The 23,488-nt window shown below is 37.0% G+C and overlaps 1 protein-coding gene across 6 annotated transcripts in view; it reads right to left on the bottom strand.

The window, feature by feature from the left end:
* The window catches only part of RABGAP1L (RAB GTPase activating protein 1 like), a 758,910-nt gene that overhangs the window by 517,025 nt on the left and 218,397 nt on the right, over window positions 1-23,488 (bottom strand). For all 6 annotated transcript variants that reach the window (XM_058701185.1, XM_058701181.1, XM_058701183.1 and 3 more), the window contains one exon: window positions 14,443-14,593. In XM_058701185.1, the coding sequence (XP_058557168.1) occupies window positions 14,443-14,593 (151 nt within the window). The remainder of the gene's footprint in view (window positions 1-14,442; window positions 14,594-23,488) is intronic.

The raw sequence follows: 23,488 nt of genomic DNA, 5'->3' as shown, positions 1-23,488 counted from the left end.
AGGAAAACTTTAATCAAAAGGAAGCCCAGAAATCTAAAACCTGAATGAAAGTTATGGCTCCTGTTTTAATACTCTTCTTAGCATTAGTAGCATTTCTGGGTTAACAACTTTTTCTTCTTCTTCTTCGTCTTCCTTTTTTTTTTTTTTTAAACAAATGACAATTCAACAGAAATACATCTACCTTTAAAAAGCAATTACTCCCACAATCACAAGACTTATGTTGCCAGAGCGAAGCATGCCAGACAGTGTTGTGTCAGCAATCATTTGTACAAGATTTAGAATCTTGAGCTATACCTTATTTGAAATAACAGCAAAGAATAAAATGATCCCCAAAGGACAATTCAAATCATCTGCATAAAAATAAAGAATCAGAATATAAAAATCAGAATCTACTGTGTGCCAGCAGGTAGGGGTGGAAGGGTGCAAAGGATACAAAAAAGAGTAAGTTACAATTCCAATTCTTACTGAGGGTAACTTTCTAATTCTTATCTTCCTAATGCGTCCAACTACTTGCCCATTTTAGAAACTAATAAACCTCTGAATATGTATTAAAACAAATATCAAAAGACAGGAAGTAAGTTAACAAGAGCAACATTAAGAACAATGATAAAAGTTCTTACCAGTAGTTCATAATCACTATTTGGTAAATTATGAAAAATCTTATATCCTGGATATAGTATCATCATACAAACACAAAAAAGCCTGGGAAACAAGACACAGAATACATATATAATGCACACTCTTGTGAAATTAAAATAGTCTCTCTTATGTAGTAATTCTCTAAAAAGACTTCAGTTAAACCAAATGGTTAAGCTGACACAAATGCCAATATGAGTTAAATAAATCCACTAATAGTTGTCAGATATTTACACTGATTGTGATCTCACATGACATATATATATGTTTCTTTATATTTATATATATCTAGATACATACCCAAATGGTATCTACTAAGATTGTTTCTAAGTAGCACGGTTTGTTCCAGAATTTTTAAAATATGGTAAGATTAAGGGGCACCTGGGTGGTTCAGTCAGTTGAGCGTCCGACCTGGGCACAGTTCCTGAGTTCTAGCCCCATGTCAGATTTTGCATTGATAGTGCAAAGCCTGCTTTGGATTCTCTGTCTCCCTCTCTCTCTCTGCCCCTCCCCCACCTCAAAAATAAAGAAACATTAATTTTTTTTTAAATGGTAAGATTACAAGTTTAAAAACCTTGCAGATCAACCAAAATATTTTAACTCCCAAAATTATTGCTATCATGTAAATTACATCTAAAAAGAAGTCCATTAAGCATCAAAGCTTACCACTACAAGATAAAGTCCACTAGAAATCTTTAAATCGCTCCTTTCAGCTAGGACATAAACAGTTAAAGAAAGTTGCTAGAAGCTGGATAGCAAATAGCTAAGTCTCCAATTTCTTTCTGTAAAATAGCCTGAGCAGGCAGCTGATGAGCAGTTTCCTTTTTAATTATAGTCGTTTCCTGATTAATTAGTCCCAGAGCACTTAATGCAAGACTACACTGTGCCACTGGGACAAACAATGACTCTCCTCACGGTACTATTAAGTATCATTTTTTTCCCAAGGATCAAACTCAATCTATTTTCTAATAGGGAAGGATCTGTTCATAATAAAAATAAGTTGGAAAAACTGTAGGTCAATACCTATAGATACATCACCAACCCCAGGGGGAAAAAGAGATTAACTCCTTCTACATAATTCCTCTAGGGAATCCCTTCAATCCTTAAATTCTTCTATAGTTTTTTACTCAGAAGAATCTTCATTTTAAATAGTATGCAATAAAGATCAATTTCCCTTTTGACTGCATGATCAGCTCCATAGGACTAAATGAGAAAGAAATTTTGTAAATACACCTAAATCATCACTGCACAGGTGTGACCTTTGAAACTCCTCAAAGCAAAGATCTGAAGTCCCTATGAAGTAAAGAAAGCTACAGAGACTGTGATTACATAATCTGTATGAAGAGATGGAACCTTACCTAGAGTATCTAAGTATCAAATAGACAGATGGGTAGAAAAATTAAGATAAGCTTTCTTTTTTTTAAAGATAAGTTTTTAATTAAAAATTGCCATCATACTTTTCAAACAAGAACTAAAGTTTTTTTTTTTTAATTTTTTTTTTCAACGTTTTTTATTTATTTTTGGGACAGAGAGAGACAGAGCATGAACGGGGGAGGGGCAGAGAGAGAGGGAGACACAGAATCGGAAACAGGCTCCGGGCTCCGGGCCGTCAGCACAGAGCCCGACGCGGGGCTCGAACTCACGGACCGCGAGATCGTGACCTGGCTGAAGTCGGACGCTCAACCGACTGCGCCACCCAGGCGCCCCAAGAACTAAAGTTTTAAAGAGTTAAATGGAATTGCTCCTTTTCACATAATTTTTGCAGGTATCGAGGTAAAGGCTGCATAATGCTGTCTTCAGAAAATCAGTCATCTATTAAAAGATTAAGTAATTTTAATAAACATGTCAAAGATCAGCTCTTAAAGGGTAGAAGTGATTCAATTATTCTGGCAGTAGTTAACAAGTGAAGTCCTCAACTATGCATACCCATAAATTTCCAACCTAGCAATAAAAAAGTTTTCAGCAATTTTTACCCAGTCTATGCATCATTCATTAGGAATAAAAAAGTTTGTATGTATAAAAGGAAAGCCTATTGTATTCTTAATAGAAGCATTACTGATAAAATTGTGAATTCTAGAAAAAGTAAAGATTTAATAGAGAAAAAAAACAATCAAATGAGAATCATAATAAATTGTTCTGGTACAACTATTCTTTTTAAATTGCAGCGTATTGAGTTAATTACAATATTTATTTTGAAACAGTCTATGGAATGAATATATTAATTAAATCAAAAGCCAGTTTATGGATTGGGGCGCCTGGGTGGCGCAGTCGGTTGAGCATCTGACTTCAGCCAGGTCACGATCTCGCGGTCCGTGAGTTCGAGCCCCGCGTCAGGCTCTGGGCCGATGGCTCGGAGCCTGGAGCCTGTTTCCGATTCTGTGTCTCCCTCTCTCTCTGCCCCTCCCCCGTTCATGCTCTGTCTCTCTCTGTCCCAGAAATAAATAAAAAACGTTGAAAAAAAAAATTAAAAAAAAAAAAAAAGCCAGTTTATGGAATAAAGCTTTAAAGTCTGAAAAATTTTTGCACTGTCAATAATATCCCCAACATAGTATTCATCTAGTATCTTCTTGAGGAATCTCAAGAAATTTTACAAAGGAACTGAATTTTTCTAAGGCCTACAATAATCCTAAGTTTACTCAATGGTCCTTTGGCTCTTCCATTTCTTTATTTTTTTTTCTATTGATGAGAAAAGAAGTAGAAACTAGGATATGAGTTTGCAATAGGAGATGCACTGTATTTAATATTTTGGGGTCTCTGTGCATATTAACAATTATATATCTATTCCATAAGCTCAAAAGAAATAATTATTTATCTTATAATGAACAATTTGAATAAATTAAGAAGAAAACTTTTCAATGATTAGTCTTTCATCTGGTCCCTGAGAGCTACTCATTAAATGTGATGAAAAGGGGTGCCTGGGTAGGTCAGTTGGTTAAGTGTCTGACTTCGGCTTAGGTCATTATCTCATGGTTCCTGAGTTCAAGTCCCATATTGGGTTCTCTGCTGTCAGCACAGAGACCACTTTGGATTCTTTTTCCCCAACCCCTCCCTCTCTGCCCCTCCCCTGCTTGTTTGTTCTCTCTCTCTCTCCAAAATAAATAAAACATTTTTTAAAATGTGATGGCAAAAGTGAGACTTCAATTAATCCACTCTGGTCTACAAGCTGAAGTGTTCTATTAAAAAAATAACATTCATAACTTCTAATATATTCTTCGATTATAATGCCATAACCAATTAATCCCTCCTTTTTGTCTAATCATGGGGCACTGACCAAAGGGTTTACTTCATGTAGTCATTCAACAAATATTTATGTTAAAGGCTAGTGCCAGGCTCTGAGGATACAAAGTACATTTTGTTTGGAGAAACAAAATGACAGTTTATCTATGATGACACAGTCTCTTATCAGTCTTAAAAATCAACTGAAAGCCATGCAACTAACATGCAGCCTAATCTGAGAAATTCACAGGGAAAATGAAACCCAGCAAATATAAAACAACAAATAATGAAAACCACTTTCACGGCTACATTATGGACAGTTAACAAGAGGCAGGTAATAGAGAATGGAAGATATGATGGAGAGACAAATATAAAGAGACACAAAAAGATAAAGAGAAGATAACTGAGAAAGATTCATGAAATTATCAAACAAAATGGAACTGTTAACTGTTACCAAACTATGACAAGAAATGTGTAATATAGGGTCTGGGGTTGGATTTTTGGTACTTGGCTCATACCTGTTGTCTCACCCCCTTTTTTTTTTTTTAAACCTTGGCACTAATTAATGGTAAACAGAACCAAACAAATTTGAATGGAAAAGTAAATCAATGCAAAAGCTCTGGAGGAAAACTCATCATATTACATTTCCCAATAAAATATAAAGTGAGTGCAAATAACGTTAATAAAGTTATTGTGCAAAAAATGTTGTTATGAAATTGGGATCCAAGAGTCATACTCTAACTTGAAAATTTGCATGATTTAGGAAAAATATCACTTTTTTCCTCTTATCCTTAATTCTAAAGCTATAAATACAGCTTTTATGCCACTAAATGATGCACGCTTAATAATAATTCAAAAGACTTCCCTCAAAACAATGTACTTCTCTAACTCTATGACATGAAATCACCTGTTCCTTAATTTACCTGAAAACTATTTACTGCGTTTAAAGGATAAACAAGAACACTATCTGTTACTAGAAATAGAACACTGGCACTTAAGTACATGAAAGAATAATTTTAAAATTTTTACAGAAACATGTCAGTGCTCAGATTCACATATAATTATAGTTTTGATACATGCCAATTTCAATATATATGTCAAAGAAAATGAAAGACCTCAGAGACGAAAGAAAATTTGGTAAAAATTATGCTGTGAAAAACCAGTAATAAGCAAGGTATAATTATGTAGTGAGAAACCATCACCCTTACTACACAAGAAAAGAGAAAACACATTTTCTTAAAGAACCTCTTTCAATAATTCTTGATTTCCTCTAATAAAGACTGCTGGTGTCTATGTGTTCAAGGCATTTACATTACAACACAGTGAATATTCTTTATTCTGCTTGCCCACCTTATTTTGGTTGGGTTAGTACATTTTAAAGAATTAAGAATTTTCTGGAGAAATGTTTGTAAATTTTAGAGCTAGATCAGTAATGTACCATTCAGTATGAGAGTCTGTGGCTTTTACACATATCAATGGTACAGACCCATCTGGAATAACCCCATTCTATCAAAAAGCTCATTTCCTAAAACTAGACAAGGTGATGACAGAGAACAGAGCAGCCGTGTAATTAAGTGGTGCCCTGCCTCTCGATGAAATCTAGAGTTGTTATCTAACAGTACTGAATTTTTAAAAAAATAAACCATGTAAACAAAAAGCAAACAACTACCTGGGTAAATGATGTAAAGCATTTAATTTAGTTGTGAAATCTTGTCAAATAAAAAAATACATAAATGATAGCATAATTTGACTTTTCAATTAAATATTCTCTAAACGTTATTCAATCGGGGCGCCTGGGTGGCGCAGTCGGTTAAGCGTCCGACTTCAGCCAGGTCACGATCTCGCGGTCCGTGAGTTCGAGCCCCGCGTCAGGCTCTGGGCTGATGGCTCGGAGCCTGGAGCCTGCTTCCGATTCTGTGTCTCCCTCTCTCTCTGCCCCTCCCCCGTTCATGCTCTGTCTCTCTCTGTCCCAAAAATAAATAAAAAACGTTGAAAAAAAAAATTAAATGTTATTCAATCACAAGAAAAATACCAATTTAAATACTTTCTCTTGAGAATGTCCAGTAATTATAATTATAGAATGTTCCACTAAAATAAAGTAAAACATTTTCTTTACCTACATGTTTTATTAAAAGCCATCTGCTACAATACACTGGAGAACAGACAGAAGACAGGCTTCACTCTGAGCAGCACCAACAACCTGACACGAATAAACAGAGTGAAGCCTTACCTGTCCATACAATAATACTCAAGAAAGCAGAGAACTTGCAGAATCTTAAAACAGGTCAGTCTCACAGCTGTTTTTATTTATATTCCAAAAGAGAGTTTTGGCAGCAAGTACCAAAGTAATATTTGCAACTACTGCCCTTTTGGCTCTCTGATAGAGGTTTAAGCACATGCTCTTCTTTGCAAGTTCATACTGTTTTATATTTAGCCAATAGATAGTATTTTTTTAGTTCATGGATTCTAAAAATTAACATGCAATACCCTCCTAGCACAGCACCTGGCACACAGTAAATACTCAAATATTTCTTGAATAGACTCTATAATATCACTTATTAAAATTCTACTACTTCAACCCTAGGAAGCCAATTTAATATTCCCTTGTGATATCATTTTCAAATGACATATTTTCTGAAGTTTTTTACTTCACATATGTATTCTAACAAGAACAAACTTGTATTACATTCTTCTCATTTAACAAGAGGACGAGCATTGACCCATGAATAGTGGACGTAGATGGCCAACTGGGGTAGGAGTGAGGAAAGAAAGGAGCATGCTGATTCCACTTGCAAGGGCTCCCTGTACAATCCAAGCTCAGTCACTAACTGGAGGCTGAATCATTACATAAGCCAGTCCTATACTGCATTCCCTTCTCCTATCCTGCTCAGGCACTGAATTCCCACCTCAGACATCATCTTCCTTGTGAAGTCTTCCCAGCTCACCCAAACAGAGCTGCAACTACCTCGTCTGTATTCCACACACTTGATTAAGATACCTATTATAATATGTATCATAATGTAAATGCAATCTATCCGTGCACAGGCTTGGCTTTCCCTAGGCTGCACTCATCAAGGGTATGAACTCTTTTCACCTACGTAGCCCTAGAAACCATAGGAAGCCTGGCCCATGAAAGATGCTCGATAAAGACTTGCCGAATGAAGGGATTAATAAGTTGATGAAAGTAATACCTGACTTGCAGTAAATGAATTAATAAGTGAATGAGACTACTATCTGCCTTGTAGCCTTGACAGTCATCAGGAGTGGTTTTTAGAGAACATCATCTGACTTTATGATATACTTTATGCATAATCACTAGAATAATAAATTCTATAACCACTACAAGGTCAAGTTTTAGGATTCAAATATTCCATGATATTCACCAACCAGGGGGCTAAAAAAAAAAAAAACAGAAAAAAAATGTCTGACACTTTACATTTCTAAAAAGGTTCCTTCTCAATTCCATCAGCTGTTATTCACATTGTGCGCTCTTGTGAAAATTATGTGACTGGAAGCAGTCTAACATACATATTAAAGTAGAAGTATAGACTGACACCAATATCCATTATAACTGTTATCAAGTTCATGATGTATTATCATATTGGTAAAAATAGTAGAAGCTAATCTCAAATACTTACTATTTTCACTTCATCATCTTATTTAATTCGAGTCAGTACTACTATCTCTGCCTTATAAATGATTAAACTGAGGCTTAGAAAGTTGGGATAACTTTTCAAGATCATAAATTAATACATGGGAGGGGTGAGACTCAAATTTAGCTGAATCTAGCACTAGAACTTAAATCCTGTAAAAAGAAAGTGTGTGTGTGTGTGTGTGTGTGTGTGTGTGTGTGCACACGCATGTACACATACACACAGAGAGATACTTCTTAAAGAAAATATTCCTTTGGAAAAAACAAGAACTCAAATGGTAGGAAAATGGCTTATGATGATGTTATTTCTGAAAGCTTATCAAATTAAAAACTTGTTTTGATTTTAATAAAGTGTAAAGTATGAATGTTACAAATCAGATCACTTCTACAAAAGAGCACAGAACTGTAATCCAACATTTGCTATGTTATGCAAATGATAATCAGCACACTTGATGGATAAACTATACCACACGTGTCATGTAATTACTGAAATCACAAATACAGTTCTGTAAAACAACATAAATTCAAGTTGCCCTAAAACACACATAACCTCCTCATGTCAAAAGGTTGCTAATATGTGAAACTGTAATCACTACTCAGTGGCTCCTCAAACTAGGTATTAAGATTTAATCCTCAGTTCACAAGTTCTAAATTCTGTTTGATCCTATAGGGTCACAATCCTTCTCACCTCAAAATTATGAAGAATGCTAATTTCATAGGAATCACATGAAATATTAACTATAAGCAATAAAGAACTTAAGACTTCAGAAATATGTGGTACGAGCCTGTCACTGATCTGTCAACAGTGGCGATGCCCTCAGCCCCTGGCAGAAATCATGCAGCAGCAATGGCTGAAGCCTCAGTTCACTTTAGGACAGACTGTGCAAAGACCCATCCTAAAAGGGTTGGTTGAAGTTAGGTGTTTCAGAACTTTTCTATTACTGGAGCACCTGGCTGGCTCATCGGTGTAGCATGGAACTCTTGACCTCAGGGTTGTGAGCTCGAGCCCCATGTCGGATGTGGAGACTACTTAAAATAAAATTTTTTTACTGGTTCTATCATTCCTTCCCTACATAATATTAGGTCTTTGGTAGGGTTTTTATAAAACAACTATTTGTTCAAGCTGAACCATTTCATTAACTAACCTTGAAGTATTGCCATTTCCTTGATAAGACAGGAAGAATTAACTGGACCAAAAGAAGACACTACCAACTGCTGAACCATGACCAACAAATAGCAAATACTGGAGACATTTCTTACTGAAAATCCTCTGGGTATTCATTTCTTTCTACTGAGTGGCTGGTAAGCTTACATGTATTCACCACCAAAGTACATACATATACTCTTGGCTATAAGCACTTGATGCCTAATGTCTACCTGTAAACATACAAAAAGGACAAAATTGTTTTTTAAGATATTGACATTCATCTTTTATTATCTTTGGCTAGAAGCAAGGAAGACAAGGGAACTGAAAATACCAATGTATTTCCTCCCACAGAAATGTTATAACTTGAGAGCTTGAATAAAGGAACATTATTGGAGCCACACATTTCTATACTGTTTATATTAAAATGTTGTTTTTGATAAATTGCACTGTCAACAATAGAATTAACATTAAAAATTTTATGTAGTTGAGGGGCGCCTGGGTGGCGCAGTCGGTTAAGCGTCCGACTTCAGCCAGGTCACGATCTCGCGGTCCGTGAGTTCGAGCCCCAGGTCAGGCTCTGGGCTGATGGCTCAGAGCCTGGAGCCTGTTTCCGATTCTGTGTCTCCCTCTCTCTCTGCCCCTCCCCCGTTCATGCTCTGTCTCCCTCTGTCCCAAAAATAAATAAAAAACGTTGAAAAAAAAATTTTTTTTTTAAATTTTATGTAGTTGAATAGACACTTCTCCAAGGAAGACATCCAGATGGCCAACTGACACATGAGCAAATGCTCCACATCACTCATCATCAGGGAAATACAAATCAAAACCACAGTGAGATACCACCTGACACCTGTCAGAATGGCCAACATTAACAACTCAGGCAACGATAGATGTTGGCGAGGATGCGGAGAAAGAGGATCTCTTTGGCACTGCTGGTGGGAATGCAAACTGCTGCAGCCACCCTGGAAAACAGTATGGCGGTTCCTCAAAAAACTGAAACTAGAACTACGCCACGACCCAGCAATGGCACTGCTAGGCATTTATCCACGGAATGCAGGTGTGCTGTTTCGAAGGGACACATGCACCCCCATGTTTACAGCAGCACTATCAACAATAGCCAAAGTATGGAAAGAGCCCAAATGTCCGTTGATGGATGAATGGATAAAGAAAATGTGGTGTACATATATATATATATATATATATATATACACACACACACACACACACACACACACACACACACACAATGGAGTATTACCCGGAAATCAAAAAGAATGAAATCTTGCCATTTGCAACTACGTGGATGGAACTGGAGGGTATTACGCTAAGTGAAATTAGTTAGTCAGAGAAGGACAAAAATCATATGACTTCACTCATATGGGGACTTTAAGAGACAAAACAGATGAACATAAGGGAAGAGAAACAAAAATAATATAAAAACAGGGAGAGGGACAAAACGGAAGAGACTCATTAATATGGAGAACAAACTGAGGGTTGCTGGAGGGGTTGTGAGAGGGGGGATGGGCTAAATGGGTAAGGGGCATTAAGGAATCTACTCCTGAAATCATTGTTGCACTATATGCTAACTAATTTGGATGTAAATTTTAAAAGATTAAAAAAAAATTTATGTAGTCATAAATGTATAAACTGAATGTGGAAATATGTACTATATTACCTTAAATTATACAGTTAGTCAATCTCTAGTGGTAATTTTTAAACATTTGCCATCCTAAAATAAATTACTAAGCTTAATTTTTATAATAAATTATTCCACAACATACCTCAACTATTGCCTCTATTAACAGCTATCTGCAGCAGAGAAAGGTTAAGTGTCTATCCAATATCTATTTTCTCTTTTCTTCCTTATTAAGCCCATATTTTGGGAGGTGGAGGAGAAGAGCATTGTGACCACCTTAAAAAAAAAAAAAATTCCCAGCTTTCTAGGGAGATTGTAGCCATGTAACAGTACTTTGGCCAAAAAGATTAAGTGAAAACTGCTATTTAGGTTTAAGGGAAAGCTCTTTAAAAGGGCAAAAGACTTGATCAGATTAGCCAAAGAGAGGTCCAGCCTCAGTACAGGATCATGGAAGATAACCTCTAAACCCCCAGAATTTCCCAAATGATAGGAGTGTCTTTTTTTAATTCACGGTGGGCCCCTCCAACAATCTGATAGTTTATGCTAAGGAAGCAACTTATGGTAGGCCCCTAGATGGTTTAGGTTAAAAAGAGGACTCAGCACTGGGGGCTAACCAAGCCAGAAAAACCAAACACGTGGTTAGAGGTGTTAAGTCAGGTGATATCAGCCCAACTTCAGGGAAGGGGAGAAGAGAGAGCTAAAGACTGAGTTCAGCTAGGTGGGTGATGATTCAATCAATCATGCCAATGTAACGAAACCCCATAAAAACTCTGGAGTCCAAAGCTTGGTAAGCTTCCTGGGTTAGTGATCTTCCAAGTACATACTAGCAAGCAGTGATGTGGGAAGGATAATGTGTCCCTGACGACGATGCAAGCTTCATATTCGGAACCCTCTCAGTACCAGATTCTGCCCTATGTATCTCGTCCCTCAGCTGGTTCTGGTTTGCATCATTTTGCTTTAAAAAAAAAAAAAAAATCCTGCAATTGTAAGTATAACATTTTGCCATACCCTTAGAGGCATGACAACAAGGTGACAAGCATATGCCAAGTATATTCGAGTTTATTCAGGGAAAGAGAGATTTAATGTAAGAACTTAGGTACTTAAGTACTGGAAAAGCTGGAAGACCAGAACACTGGGGACACTACTGCTAACTTTTAGGTTGGCCAGCACCACTACGGTCCAGAGAATCAGGGGGCTGCTGTTGCTTCTCAAGTTAAGAAACTGCAGGAAACAGGAACTATAGAACGAAGGCAGGTGATTCAGAATGGAACACCTAGAGGCAGGTGCCAAGTCCCACAACCGGCAAAGCCTGGGTATCTGTCTGCTACTGCCAGAAGCAGAAAGTAAATCACTGCCAGGTTCCAGAGTAAAAAAGAGTCTGAGAATACTTTATTCAATGAAAACATTTTTTTTTTGTCATTCTGCCTCTTGATCTTAAACTTCTTCCTGCAAATTGTATATTCAAAATTACCATGGTGCGTCATATATGGTAAAGCTTTTATCATATGTATGACAGACACTGAATTGTTGGGAGTTCATAAATAATATCACGGGAGACTTATTATTTATTTTGCTCCCAAAGTCTGAAATCCTAAAAGACATGAATTTTAAAAGCTTCTTAGTAGAGAAAGGGATATGGCAGTAGCGGCTACTCTATAAGCAGCTATTAAAAGTATATAGTTTGTTTTTAGATAAAAAAGTGATCTGACACCCAGAGATATGGTCTCTGGGTATTTTTCCTCAGACACCTCCATTAATAAAAACTTTTCTGGGCATAAACTTCCAATACATGTGTACTTATTTTGCTCATTTTTATTATGCACACAGTAGCACTTGTGCTAATATAGATCTACATAGAAATGTAGATAGGGGGCGCCTGGGTGGCGCAGTCGGTTAGGCGTCCGACTTCAGCCAGGTCACGATCTCGCGGTCTGTGAGTTCGAGCCCCGCGTCAGGCTCTGGGCTGATGGCTCGGAGCCTGGAGCCTGTTTCTGATTCTGTGTCTCCCTCTCTCTCTGCCCCTCCCCCGTTCATGCTCTGTCTCTCTCTGTCCCAAAAATAAATAAAAAAAAAAATGTTGAAAAAAAAAAAAAAAAAAAAAAAGAAATGTAGATAGGATATAAAATAAGGTAAAGACAATGAAAAAGTTATGTTTCACAAAAATATTATTCAATATTAAACATGGGTCATTTTTTAAATGTTTTATTTTGTGTAATTTTTCTACTGAGATATACTTCACATAACATAAAATTCACCTTTTTAAAGTATACAATTCACAATGTTGTACAACCATCACCACTATCAAATTCCGGAACATTTCTATCACCCCCAAAAGCAACCTCATACCTGTTAGCACTCCCAATTCTTCTAACCCCCATCCCATAGCAATCATTAGTCTACTTCCGGCCTCTCTGCATTCGCCTATTCTGCACATTTCATGTAACAGAATCATACAATAGGAATTATTCGTTAACATACTTGTTTAGCAGTTTATGAAACAATAATTTGAAAACCTGCTTCAAAATCAGTTTTCTTGAGTCACAGTTTTAATCGTTATCATATCTGAGAAAGACTTCTAGAGATCCAGAGACCCAAACAGAGGGCACCATTTTTTTTTCAGTCCCACCCAACAATCATATTGTTGAAATTTGGTTAGGAAATCACTCATTTTCTCAAATGAGTTTTCTTATCAGTAAATCAGAAGGTGTTATATTTTTGTATTAACAGTCAGTCCCAAATTTTCTGCAACTGTTTGTACAAGTCTTAAACACACTTGGAATTTCTGATTCCAGGAAGAAGATGTTAAGAGTTTTATAATAACGCACACAGCTTTCAGTGCGACAATATCACACAGTGATGTTTAAATCGCCAAATGTTTCAAAAGTCCTTCTCTATAACATGAACTTATTTACAGAGGTAGTTGCTTTGTCATCCATTATCACATTAATTCTTACTTGAAGGGACAGATTAGTGGGGTTTTTGTTTTGTTCTGTTTTTTTTAGTATCTTGATATGTAACATTCTGTGATAGCAATCTCTTTAAACCACACATATACCCTGTGGGGGCTAAGTTAAAACTAGACAATCTTTAAATCCACATATTTGAGCACGCGCAAATTGCAAGAGAACTCTAATATCATGAAAGTGCATGTATGAGTGTGAGTACCACTGTTATTCCTTCCCAAGGTGCACAAGCCCCTTCTTCCATCAGGTCACTCCTGACTCATATGGGACAAATGGCCACTGGACTTAGTCAAGTCTCAGTACTATGGCACAGAAAATATTAGTATAGCTGAATATCCTTTGTGTTGCAACTTAAAAAAATACAAATGGAACTTTAGACATCCCCCCCAACACACACACACCAATGGATCATCTCGCACATTCCACTGCAGAACACACTAATTATAAAAAATGATAAAGGTTTTTTTTTTATAATCTGAATTTAGCAGTGACTGAATACACTAGGCACTCAGAAAATATCTGCAAAAGGGAGGGAGGCCCAAACGGAAGTAAGGGAAGAAAGAATTAGAGGGGCTAAAGAATCTGAAAAGTTGATAAATCCTGAGGAACGAAGACTTGGTTAGCAAAAACATCTCATTTATGAATAGAGATTTTTAAATCTATGATTTAGAGTAGAGTAAGAAATTAGGAGGTGAGACCTATGAAGAGATTCTAGGACTGAAGCTTACCTTTGTACATGCTCTACCATCAGTTTTTTGGACATAAGCACAGGAATTTACATTGGAACCAGGGACTCCTGACAGAACAGGGATCTGGGCAACTATCTACATCATTTAAGTATAAGATTACATAAGCACAGGAGGCCTTTTAATTTCATTTTAAGTTAATTTGATTTCAAAATTATACTCGAGTACAAGCATACTGTGTACAAATATAACTATATAAATCTCGTATAATAAGAAAGGTTAATTGAAAACACTTGAAATATAAATATATTCCATTTCAACAAAAAAGTGAAAGCCACTATCCACTATCCACTATCCAACAAATGCTCAGAACAAAAGGCAGAACTATTTGCTGCACAACACTGATAGTTTTTAAAGAAGTTCAAAACATTTATGACTTACTGTACCTATGAAAACAATATTTATTTAATATGTTGTCCAGTGAGAAGAATATGAAAAAAGCTTCCTACCTTTGTGATAAGAAGTCGGTATCTATCCAGCATTGTCTGGTTGTCATGGCAGCCTGATAGTAACTGCCATACCTCTGCCCTCAATGCTTCAGGGACACCGCTCTTCACCAGAGTGGACAGCCCCTTTGGTCGGGCACCAAGGTTATTGTGCCTAAGAAAAGAGAACAAACCATTCATACTGTGTTTATTGCTGAACTGCTATTGTTACAGAAAGTATACTAATGAATTTATATAAAAATGGAAGCCTGGGTCAAGAGAAAAATTGGGGAGGGCGTTAAATCATAACAGTAATGTCAGCTCAGTGATGTCCCAGACATTTTTTCCCGATCTGCCTTCTTTATTGGTGAACCATGTTATTCTACCATCAAGAAAAGTTTTTACTTCCTTTCATTTACTTTCTAAAATCATCCTATGAACTTATTCAAAATAATAAATGTGTTACTTATATATTTCTGGGACACATTTCAAGGCATAAAAAGAACCATGTGAATCTCCTGACATGAATGTAGGGCAAGTTGGCTAACAGCGTGGGTAGGACAGGGGATGGGGAAATGGGATGCCAAAAGTGGATCGCAGGCCTATCATGTCTTGTGGATACCCCTACATCCTGACCCAAAGTACTCCCTACATGAAAACCTGGTCCTTTCCTACAAAACCCACACAACCTACACAGCTCCACCTTGCTGGGGGGAGCAGCATATACTCGTCAGTCACACCCATTTCCAAGGGTGTTTAGAAATGAAGCAAAGGCAAATATTTTTCGTCACGAAGTCAATGATGACAAAGTGTGTTACTATAATGATCCGCCCAAATGAACAAGAAACTGAATTGCACTTCCCAGTCTTATGAATATAAATTCCGTTCCTTAACTTTCTCCTGGTGCCTAGCTTGAACCTGGAGCTATGTTTTATGCCTCTTTGCTCAGATTTTATCTTTACTTGTATTTGTTGCTCAGTTTTGATCTCTTAGAGTGGACCCTGGTGTAACCATCTGGATTCCAAACCTTGATGACGTACACTGGTTTGGTCTAACATTCAGGCTCTAGTTTCAAGGGTTAAGCCTTAAAAGTCATAGTATCAATATCTCCATTTTCTAAAACTGGCCCACCATCTACGTCACCAGCTTCTCTAGCTTATACACACTCTTCCACCTCCAGCCCAGACCTCAGTTTTGGAGGCCCTTCCTCTGAAATATGTCCCATTTTTTCCCCATATGGTCATAATCTGGCCATTTTGGAAAAAACTGTAGTAGCTGCCATGACTCAAAAGCTCAAGCAAACTCATCCCATTAATATTTTTAATAAACCATCAAATTTGCATCTATTCTGCTTTGTTTCAGCTTCTTCAAAGCAAACTTTTATATTGTTCAGTTAGAGAACCTAAGCTTCCAATTCTGATTGGCTTGAAGCAAAACAAAATTAAAGGAGGTAGAGCTTATATGATTTAACATGCTATTTACTGCACATTAGAGACCAGAGTGAAAAAAGCAAGTTTCAAAACAGTATATGTGGTATAATCTTAAATACACATTCTCTCTCTCCATCTCTCAAAATTTTATACAGTATTTTAAATACGTATTTATTCTCTCTCTCCCTCCCTGCCTCCCTTGCTCCCTCTCTTTCTCTAACACATACTACTTAGAAATCTGATTTCAACCTTCATAGGAAAAGAATATAGAAGAATATACTCCAAAATATGTGTGCAATAGAATTAAGAGGAAAATTACTTCTGTTTATTTTCCTATGCTATTTGAAATATTCGCACTGATCATGAATTCTTTTATAATCATACACCAAAAAAAGTCATTTCAATTCTTTAAATTTCTCTCATGGACTTAAATTAAAATGTAAGTTTGGTTAACTTTGAAAAGCAACAAACTAAATATGCTCCACAAAATGCCTTGAGCATATTATTCTTGAGAAGACTTACACCTGAATAAACTGACACCTGTAACTTCCTTCCAGCTGCCTCTTCTTCACTATCCAACCAAGTTTAAGATCAGCAAAAGAATATTATGCCACAAAAGAGCCAGGATAGGGGCACCTGGGTGGCTCAGTCGGCTACGCATCAGACTTCAGCTCAGGTCATGATCTTACAGTTTATGAGTTCGAGCCCCACGTCAGACTCTGTGCTGACAGCTTGGAGCCTAGAGCCTGCTTCGGATTCTGCGTCTCCCTCTCTCTCTGCTCCTCCCCTGCTCACGCTCTGTGTCTGTCTCTCAATAATAAATAAATGTTAAAAAAGAAATTAAAAAAAAAAGAGCCAGGATAAGTCATAAAATGATCTTCCTCACAATTTATTTGGTTCTAAGTATGTATGTATGTGTGTGTGTGTGTGTGTGTGTGTGTGTGTGTGTATATATATATATATATATATATATATGGTTTTTTTTTTTAATTTTAGAGAGAGGGAGAGAGCGAGAGAGAGCAAGTGAGCATGCACAGAGGAGCAGAGGAGAGGCGCAGGAGAGAGAGAATCTTAAGCAGGTTCCCCTCTCAGCATGGAGCGCTACCCTGGGATCATGACCTGAGCCAAAATCAAGAGGCAGATGCTCAACCAACTGAGCCACTTAGGCACCCCTGGTTATATTTTTGAACTGGAAAAACATTGGTAGTTTGAGGGTAGCAAGTTTCTGTACTCTTTGGGTAAAAAAACTGAGTTAACTAAAAACAACAGTGTACAATGGTCTAAGCTCACTTCCTCTGAAATTAAACGCAAATATCTGAATTTTAAGTCCCATAATATATAAGGAGAATTCAAAGTAATTAAATATATCATATGTTACATGTTCTATAGAGATCAATAAGTCATTACTGTGTACCTACAGCTATTAAAACTCCAATACAGGGCACCTAGGTAGCTCAGTCAGTTAAGCATCTGACTCTTGATTTTAGCTCAGGTCATGATCTCATAGTCACGAGATAGAGCCCCACATCAGACCCTATGCTGAGTGTGGAGCCTGATGAGATATTCTCTCTCTCTCTCTCCTCTCTCTGCTCCCCATCTGTTCATGCACTCTGTATCTATTAATTAATTAATAATTTAATAAGAAAAAATAAATAAACTCTAATATATACCTCCCATGTAAAAGAAACCTTTCTTCAATGCCACATAACCCTCTGGCTATCATACAGTCTCCTACTTTGCAACAACAAATTTCTCAAAAGAGTTGTTGTATACTCATTACTTCTATTTCCTCCTCTCCCACTCATTCCTCAACTGAGCTCAACATGGCTTCTGTATCTTTCCTCAGTTTTCACGGAAGTAATATACAACCTCTCTCCATGCCACTAAGTTCCAATCCTTTCACTGTGGACCACTTTGCTTCCTTTGGCTTCAATGACAAAGCCCTCTCTCTTACCCCCCAAAGACCCCACTGCTGTTCCCTCTCCTCTATTAACTTCCCAACTGTTCCAAGGGCTCTCCACACTTTTCTCAGTGGTACACTTTTCATCACTCTCTCATCTCTGAGTGTTTGCACCCATGCCCATATGTTCTGAGCTCCAGAGGCTCAAAGTTCCTCAAAATCACCATGTCCAAATCTGAGCCCATATTTTCTTCCTAAAACTTGTTTTCCAGGGTATCCCATCTCAGTGACTGTCACCACAACCTATCCAAATAAGAAAGCAGGAATTACTGTTTACATTACTCCCCGCCATATAATCCATTAGTAATCCATCAGTAAGTCCAAATTCCATGCACTTCTCCCTGTGTCCACCGTCACCAATTCTATTCATTCTAGAATTGCAACAGCCTCCTAATATTCGCTTGTCCTACTATACTATGTTTTCAGTACTGCTGACAAAAAGGTTGATTAAATACTATGTTGGTTCAGATTATTTTGTGTAATGATTTATGTAAGATTTTATATTTGGGATATCTTTTCCTAAACATGCATATATACACATGCATACGCATATCCCTAATGAACTCTTAACCATAATATGATTCAACTCAATCAACATTCAACTTCTAGCTGACCCTCAGCCTTCTGTCCGACCAGACATTATGGGAAAAGAATCTTTTCTCCTCTCTTAAAAACGTAGGCTAGGCTCCCTTTATCTTTATAGACTGACATTTGAAAGGAACTAGGTCCCTCATAACACTGCATGATTAATAGCTTTAATTTACTGATTATCCTGGTAATGATACAGCAATTAGATTGCATACAGCACCCTAGTACTTAAGGGGCACTAAGGGACATTAAGCCAAATGCTACTAGTATACATCTATGACCAGGGAGGACCCATATGAAATAGCAATTTATAGAAATAATCATTGCTTTTGGTGTTTCTGATAAAACTACCTGATTAATAACTACATGTGGACATTACTTTAATAAAACACTAACCACAGCTATCAAGAGACTTAGAAATAGGCAACTAGCTATTGCTTGTGCTGAACCATGGCACTGCATACAAGAGGTATCTAATTATTCAAAAAGTCACAGATAAAGCAGATATATACTAAACATACAGTAATCAGGTAGTTTTTAATACATAAAAATAAACTCCACAAGAGATTCCGCAAGAATCTCTGTCTTCTTTATTTTTGTACCCCAGCACCTGGAATAGTGCCTGGCACATAAGAAGGCATTCAATACATTTTAGACAAATGAGAGAATTATAGAATTAAATTAATATGATCAACTACTAATGCTAAGAAAAAAATTCTTTTTTAAAAGCAAACGTTCTCACCGATTTTAATAAGATCACAGAGCTGCCATGTGTTCACCTAGTTACCTTTGAAAGAGGCATTTTTCTTGAAACTATCTGGGCATATAAGAACTTCTTCTATTTTTAAAACTGTCCGGAGAGAATTTTGAAGGGAAGGCTTTAATTTCTAACAAAAACCACAAAGAAATCAACAGATGAGAAGACAAGCCATTGAATGACATTGAGTGGTCACTGTCGGAATTAGGGCAATTTTGACAGAGGGGCGGTGGAAGTAGGTGGCTAGAAGATACGAGAACGTGAGGGCAGCAGCCTCACCCGTTTTAAAAGTTCTCTCAGGAAAAGGACTAGCTAGAACTGAAACTGCAAGATAGGGATTTCTCCTTTCCCCAACAGTGAGAAGATTTAAATCTGTAAACCTAGGTTTTGCTTAAACAAGCTACATTTTAAAAAGCTTCAGGAAAAAAAAAGACAGATTAAAGCTTATTCTGAAGATCAAGAGCACATATTTTGCTTTGGTTTTTGGTTTTGTTTTGTTTGTTTTTGCCAGGACTTTTCTTCAGTTGAAAAAAAGGAACGTTATGTTAATGTGAAAAGGAAGAAAGCTATGATTGTTCACGCTTAGTGATTCTAATAGTTCAGGTTTCCTCTGAGTTTATACTGTTTTCCGAGCAGTCTGTCAATGCTTTGTTAGGCTGAGACCACTAATTAAGACAACACTTACCCACTTTGAGAAGTACGGCCATGAAGAACACAAAGTGCCTACTAAATACTGTATCAATTTTCTGATATTCTAATAAAAGAAAATGAATAGCTTGAAGATGGTTTTATTTAATAAACCAATACCTGATTTTTACCTCACTCACTCAGTTTTTTTGGTGAAGAAATCTTCCTGCTACAAAATTTGACCTCTATACCTAAGTGTTCAGGGTCAGCACTATGTTTTTCTAGTCTTTACAAAACTCAGCAGCTTCCACACAATTTCAGAACTAGAAGCAGTCATCCAGAAATAATTCTGCCCAATTCCTTAAATTCCCAAAATAATTTAACACTCAAGTCATCAGCATTACTATTCTGAATATATTCAACACGTAACACAAACCTTGTTACCGCTTTCCAGTTTAGATTTTCCAATCCTCCCATCACAAATGTCTCCTCTCTTCCTCTCCCTCTTCCCCACGCCCTCTCGCTCAATTCCAGCTCACTCACTATTTTTGTGCAGTTATTTCTTCAAGACATCTTAACTACAATCTCATATAACAGACCTCCACAACTGAACTTTTTACACGTGTTTTTAGCTTTCTTTTCCATACTATCTTTCTTTCCGATAATTCTGAATTACTATGAAATATTTTCCCTTTACATCTCTCTAGTGGTACATTAAATTTAACTGAATTTTGATTTTATCCATAAAAGCTTCACTGCATTTCAATACAGTGATCTAGCTGTTGTATCATAAGTTCAAAATATAGTTTTCAACTATATATTACTTATAAGGTTATTACGAATACAGGCTGTCTCCTCACTTAAAAAAAACATCCCCAAAGCAAAGCTGTCGTGTTTTACACAACAGGTGCTTTACCTAAATAAATCACAAAAATAACTTCATGTAAGCACCTAACTAGTACTCCGAAGACTTACTGAAAGTCTTCTTAAAGAACACTAATGTTTAAAAAAGATATTTAAGGGTGCGTGAGTGGCTCACCGGTTGGGCCTCCGACTTTGGCTCAGGTCATGGTCTCATGGTTTGTGGGTTCGAGCCCTGCAACAGGCTGTGTGCTGACAGCTTAGAGCCTGGAGCCTACTTTGGATTCTGTGTCTCCCTCTCTCTCTGCCCCTCCCCTACTCACACTCTGTCTTTCTCTCTCTTAAAAATGAATAAACAATAAAAAAATTTTAAATAAAATAAAAAAGATATTCCAAGAGCAATTAAAGATTTTTATCAATCCTTATGTAATAAATATAAACTTCTCTCATTTAGGCAAATTTTACATGATTCATATGAACTGTCATGACAACTCAATTAGAAGCTAAAAGAATTAAAATACTTGAACTGTAGAAGACACAGCTCATTTTGCAAAGGTCCAAAAATTAGTTATCATATGGCTAACAGACTCATGAAAAGATGCCCAACATCACTCATCATCGGGGAAATACAAATCAAAACTACAATGAGATACCTCCTCACACCTGTCAGAATGGCTAAAATTAACTCAGGAAACAACAGTTATTGGCAAGGATGCAGAGAAAAGAGAGCCCTTTTGCACTGCTGGTAGGAATGCAAACTAGTGCAGGCACTCTGGAAAACAGTATGAAGGTTCCTCAAAAAATTAAAAATTTATAGCAGCACTATCAACAATAGCCAAAGTATGGAAAAAGCTCAAATGAATGAATGAAGAAGATGTGGTATATACACACAATGGAGTATTACTCAGCAATCAAAAAGAATGAAATCTTGCTATCTACAATAATGTGGATGGAACTAGAGGGTATTATGCTAAGCAAAACAAGTCAGAGAAAGACAAATATCACATGACTTCACTCATATGAGGAATTTAAGATACAAAACAGAGAAACATGAGGAAAGGGAAGGAAAAATAAGATAAAAACAGAGAGGGAGGCAAACCATAAGAGACTCTTAAATACAGAGAATAAACTGAGGGTTGCTGGAGGAGTGCTGGGTGGGGGATGGGCTAAATGGGTAAGGAGCATTAAGGAGGACACTTTTTGGGATGAGCACTGGCTATCATAGGTAACTGATGATGCACTAAATTCTACTCCTGGAACAATTACCAAAAAAAAAAAAAAAAAGATTTTCTCTAAAAAAAATAGTTTCCTCAGATTCTTTCAATTTCCTGAGGTCCAATACAAAAATATAACTTAGACAAATTATATTTTATTTCTAAAAAAAAATTACACTGGATTATGGCTGAGAAACTCTTGTCAATTCTACCTCAGAAGTCTTTATCCATTTGGAACCTCCTCTCCCTATAAGGCCCATGAGTTTGGTAAGATCTCATCAACCCATGAAATTACCTCCCAACCAGTTCCTCTGCTAACAGTTTCTTCCTAAATAATAAAAAACACCATAGCAATTTTAGCCTTAAAATACTTGTTGAGAATTACCTTTACTATGTCAGTAACTACTGAAGTTGGATGGTGGGCACAAGTTGGATGGATGTAGAGGCATACTTATGCATGCCTCTACAAGATGGCAAATTCCTTGGGACTAGGAATGATCTCTTATTCATCTTTAAATCAGCAGTGTCTAGTACAGTTCCTAAGAGAGACTAGATGATTTTTTTTCAGTTGGACGAAATCATTAAGTGACTTGTCATTTTATAGAAAAACAACAACAACAACAAAATGGTCAAGAAACATGAAGCAATCTCAGGGTCTCAGTTAATTTGCTGAAATGGTCTGTTCTGAGTATACATTCCTATCATTCTTGATGATGAACCTCAAAGGTATGAGCTGTTTCTTTATTTATGTATCTCCTGGAGCCCAGAAAGATGCTTCATAAATGTATTTTCCAACCAAGTTATCAATCTTTCACTTTATAAATATAGCGAAGATCTCAATTTGCTATTTAGTCATCAAAATAATTTGGTTCCTGCCATTCTCATGGTCTCTCTTTAAACTCATACTAGCAGGGCACCTGGGTGGCTCAGTCGGTTGAGCATCTGACTTTGGCTCAGGTCATGAGCTCATGGCTCATGAGTTCAAGTTCCACATTGGGCTTGCTGCTCTCAGTGCAGAGCCTGCTTCAGATCTTCTGTCCGCCCCGCCTCTGCCCCTTCCCCAGTTGTGCTCTCTCTCAAAAATACACAAATTTTTAAAAAACAAAAACAAAACTCATACTAGAAGGCTGGCAAGGGCATCAATTTTCCTAATTTATTCTCTTTCTCATTAAAACTTCTACATGTTCCTATAAAAACTAACCTAGTACCCTACCCACATCATAGAAATGGCACCTGTCCACTTGGTTTAAAAAGTTCTCGCTCTGGAGCCAGACTGTCTAGATTCAAATACTGACTAGGTCATGTACTCACTGCATGATCACAGGCAAATTACTTACTGGCTGGGGGATCTTGAGCAAGTTACCCACTCACTGGCATTATCTGCAGCGTATTTTTATACTAGCTTCCTAACGTAGCTGCAACCTTAGTTTGTCATCTCTAAAATAAAGATAATAATAGTCTCTACCTCTGAGGGTTACCATTATAACACCTGGCACATGGTAAGCAGACTTAATTCAGCTATTATTTTGTAGCCACACCCCACCACATATCCCCTTTTGCCATCAACTTGGCATAAGGCATCATCATCTCTCTTCTGGATTATTTACAGTAGTCTTCCAACTATTCTGCCTGC

This window comes from Neofelis nebulosa, chromosome 15, assembly GCF_028018385.1.
Source record: "Neofelis nebulosa isolate mNeoNeb1 chromosome 15, mNeoNeb1.pri, whole genome shotgun sequence".
Classification (NCBI taxonomy): Eukaryota; Metazoa; Chordata; class Mammalia; order Carnivora; family Felidae; genus Neofelis; species Neofelis nebulosa.
Note: the sequence above shows the minus strand (reverse complement) of the source record. Positions and strands in the feature narration are given on the sequence as shown.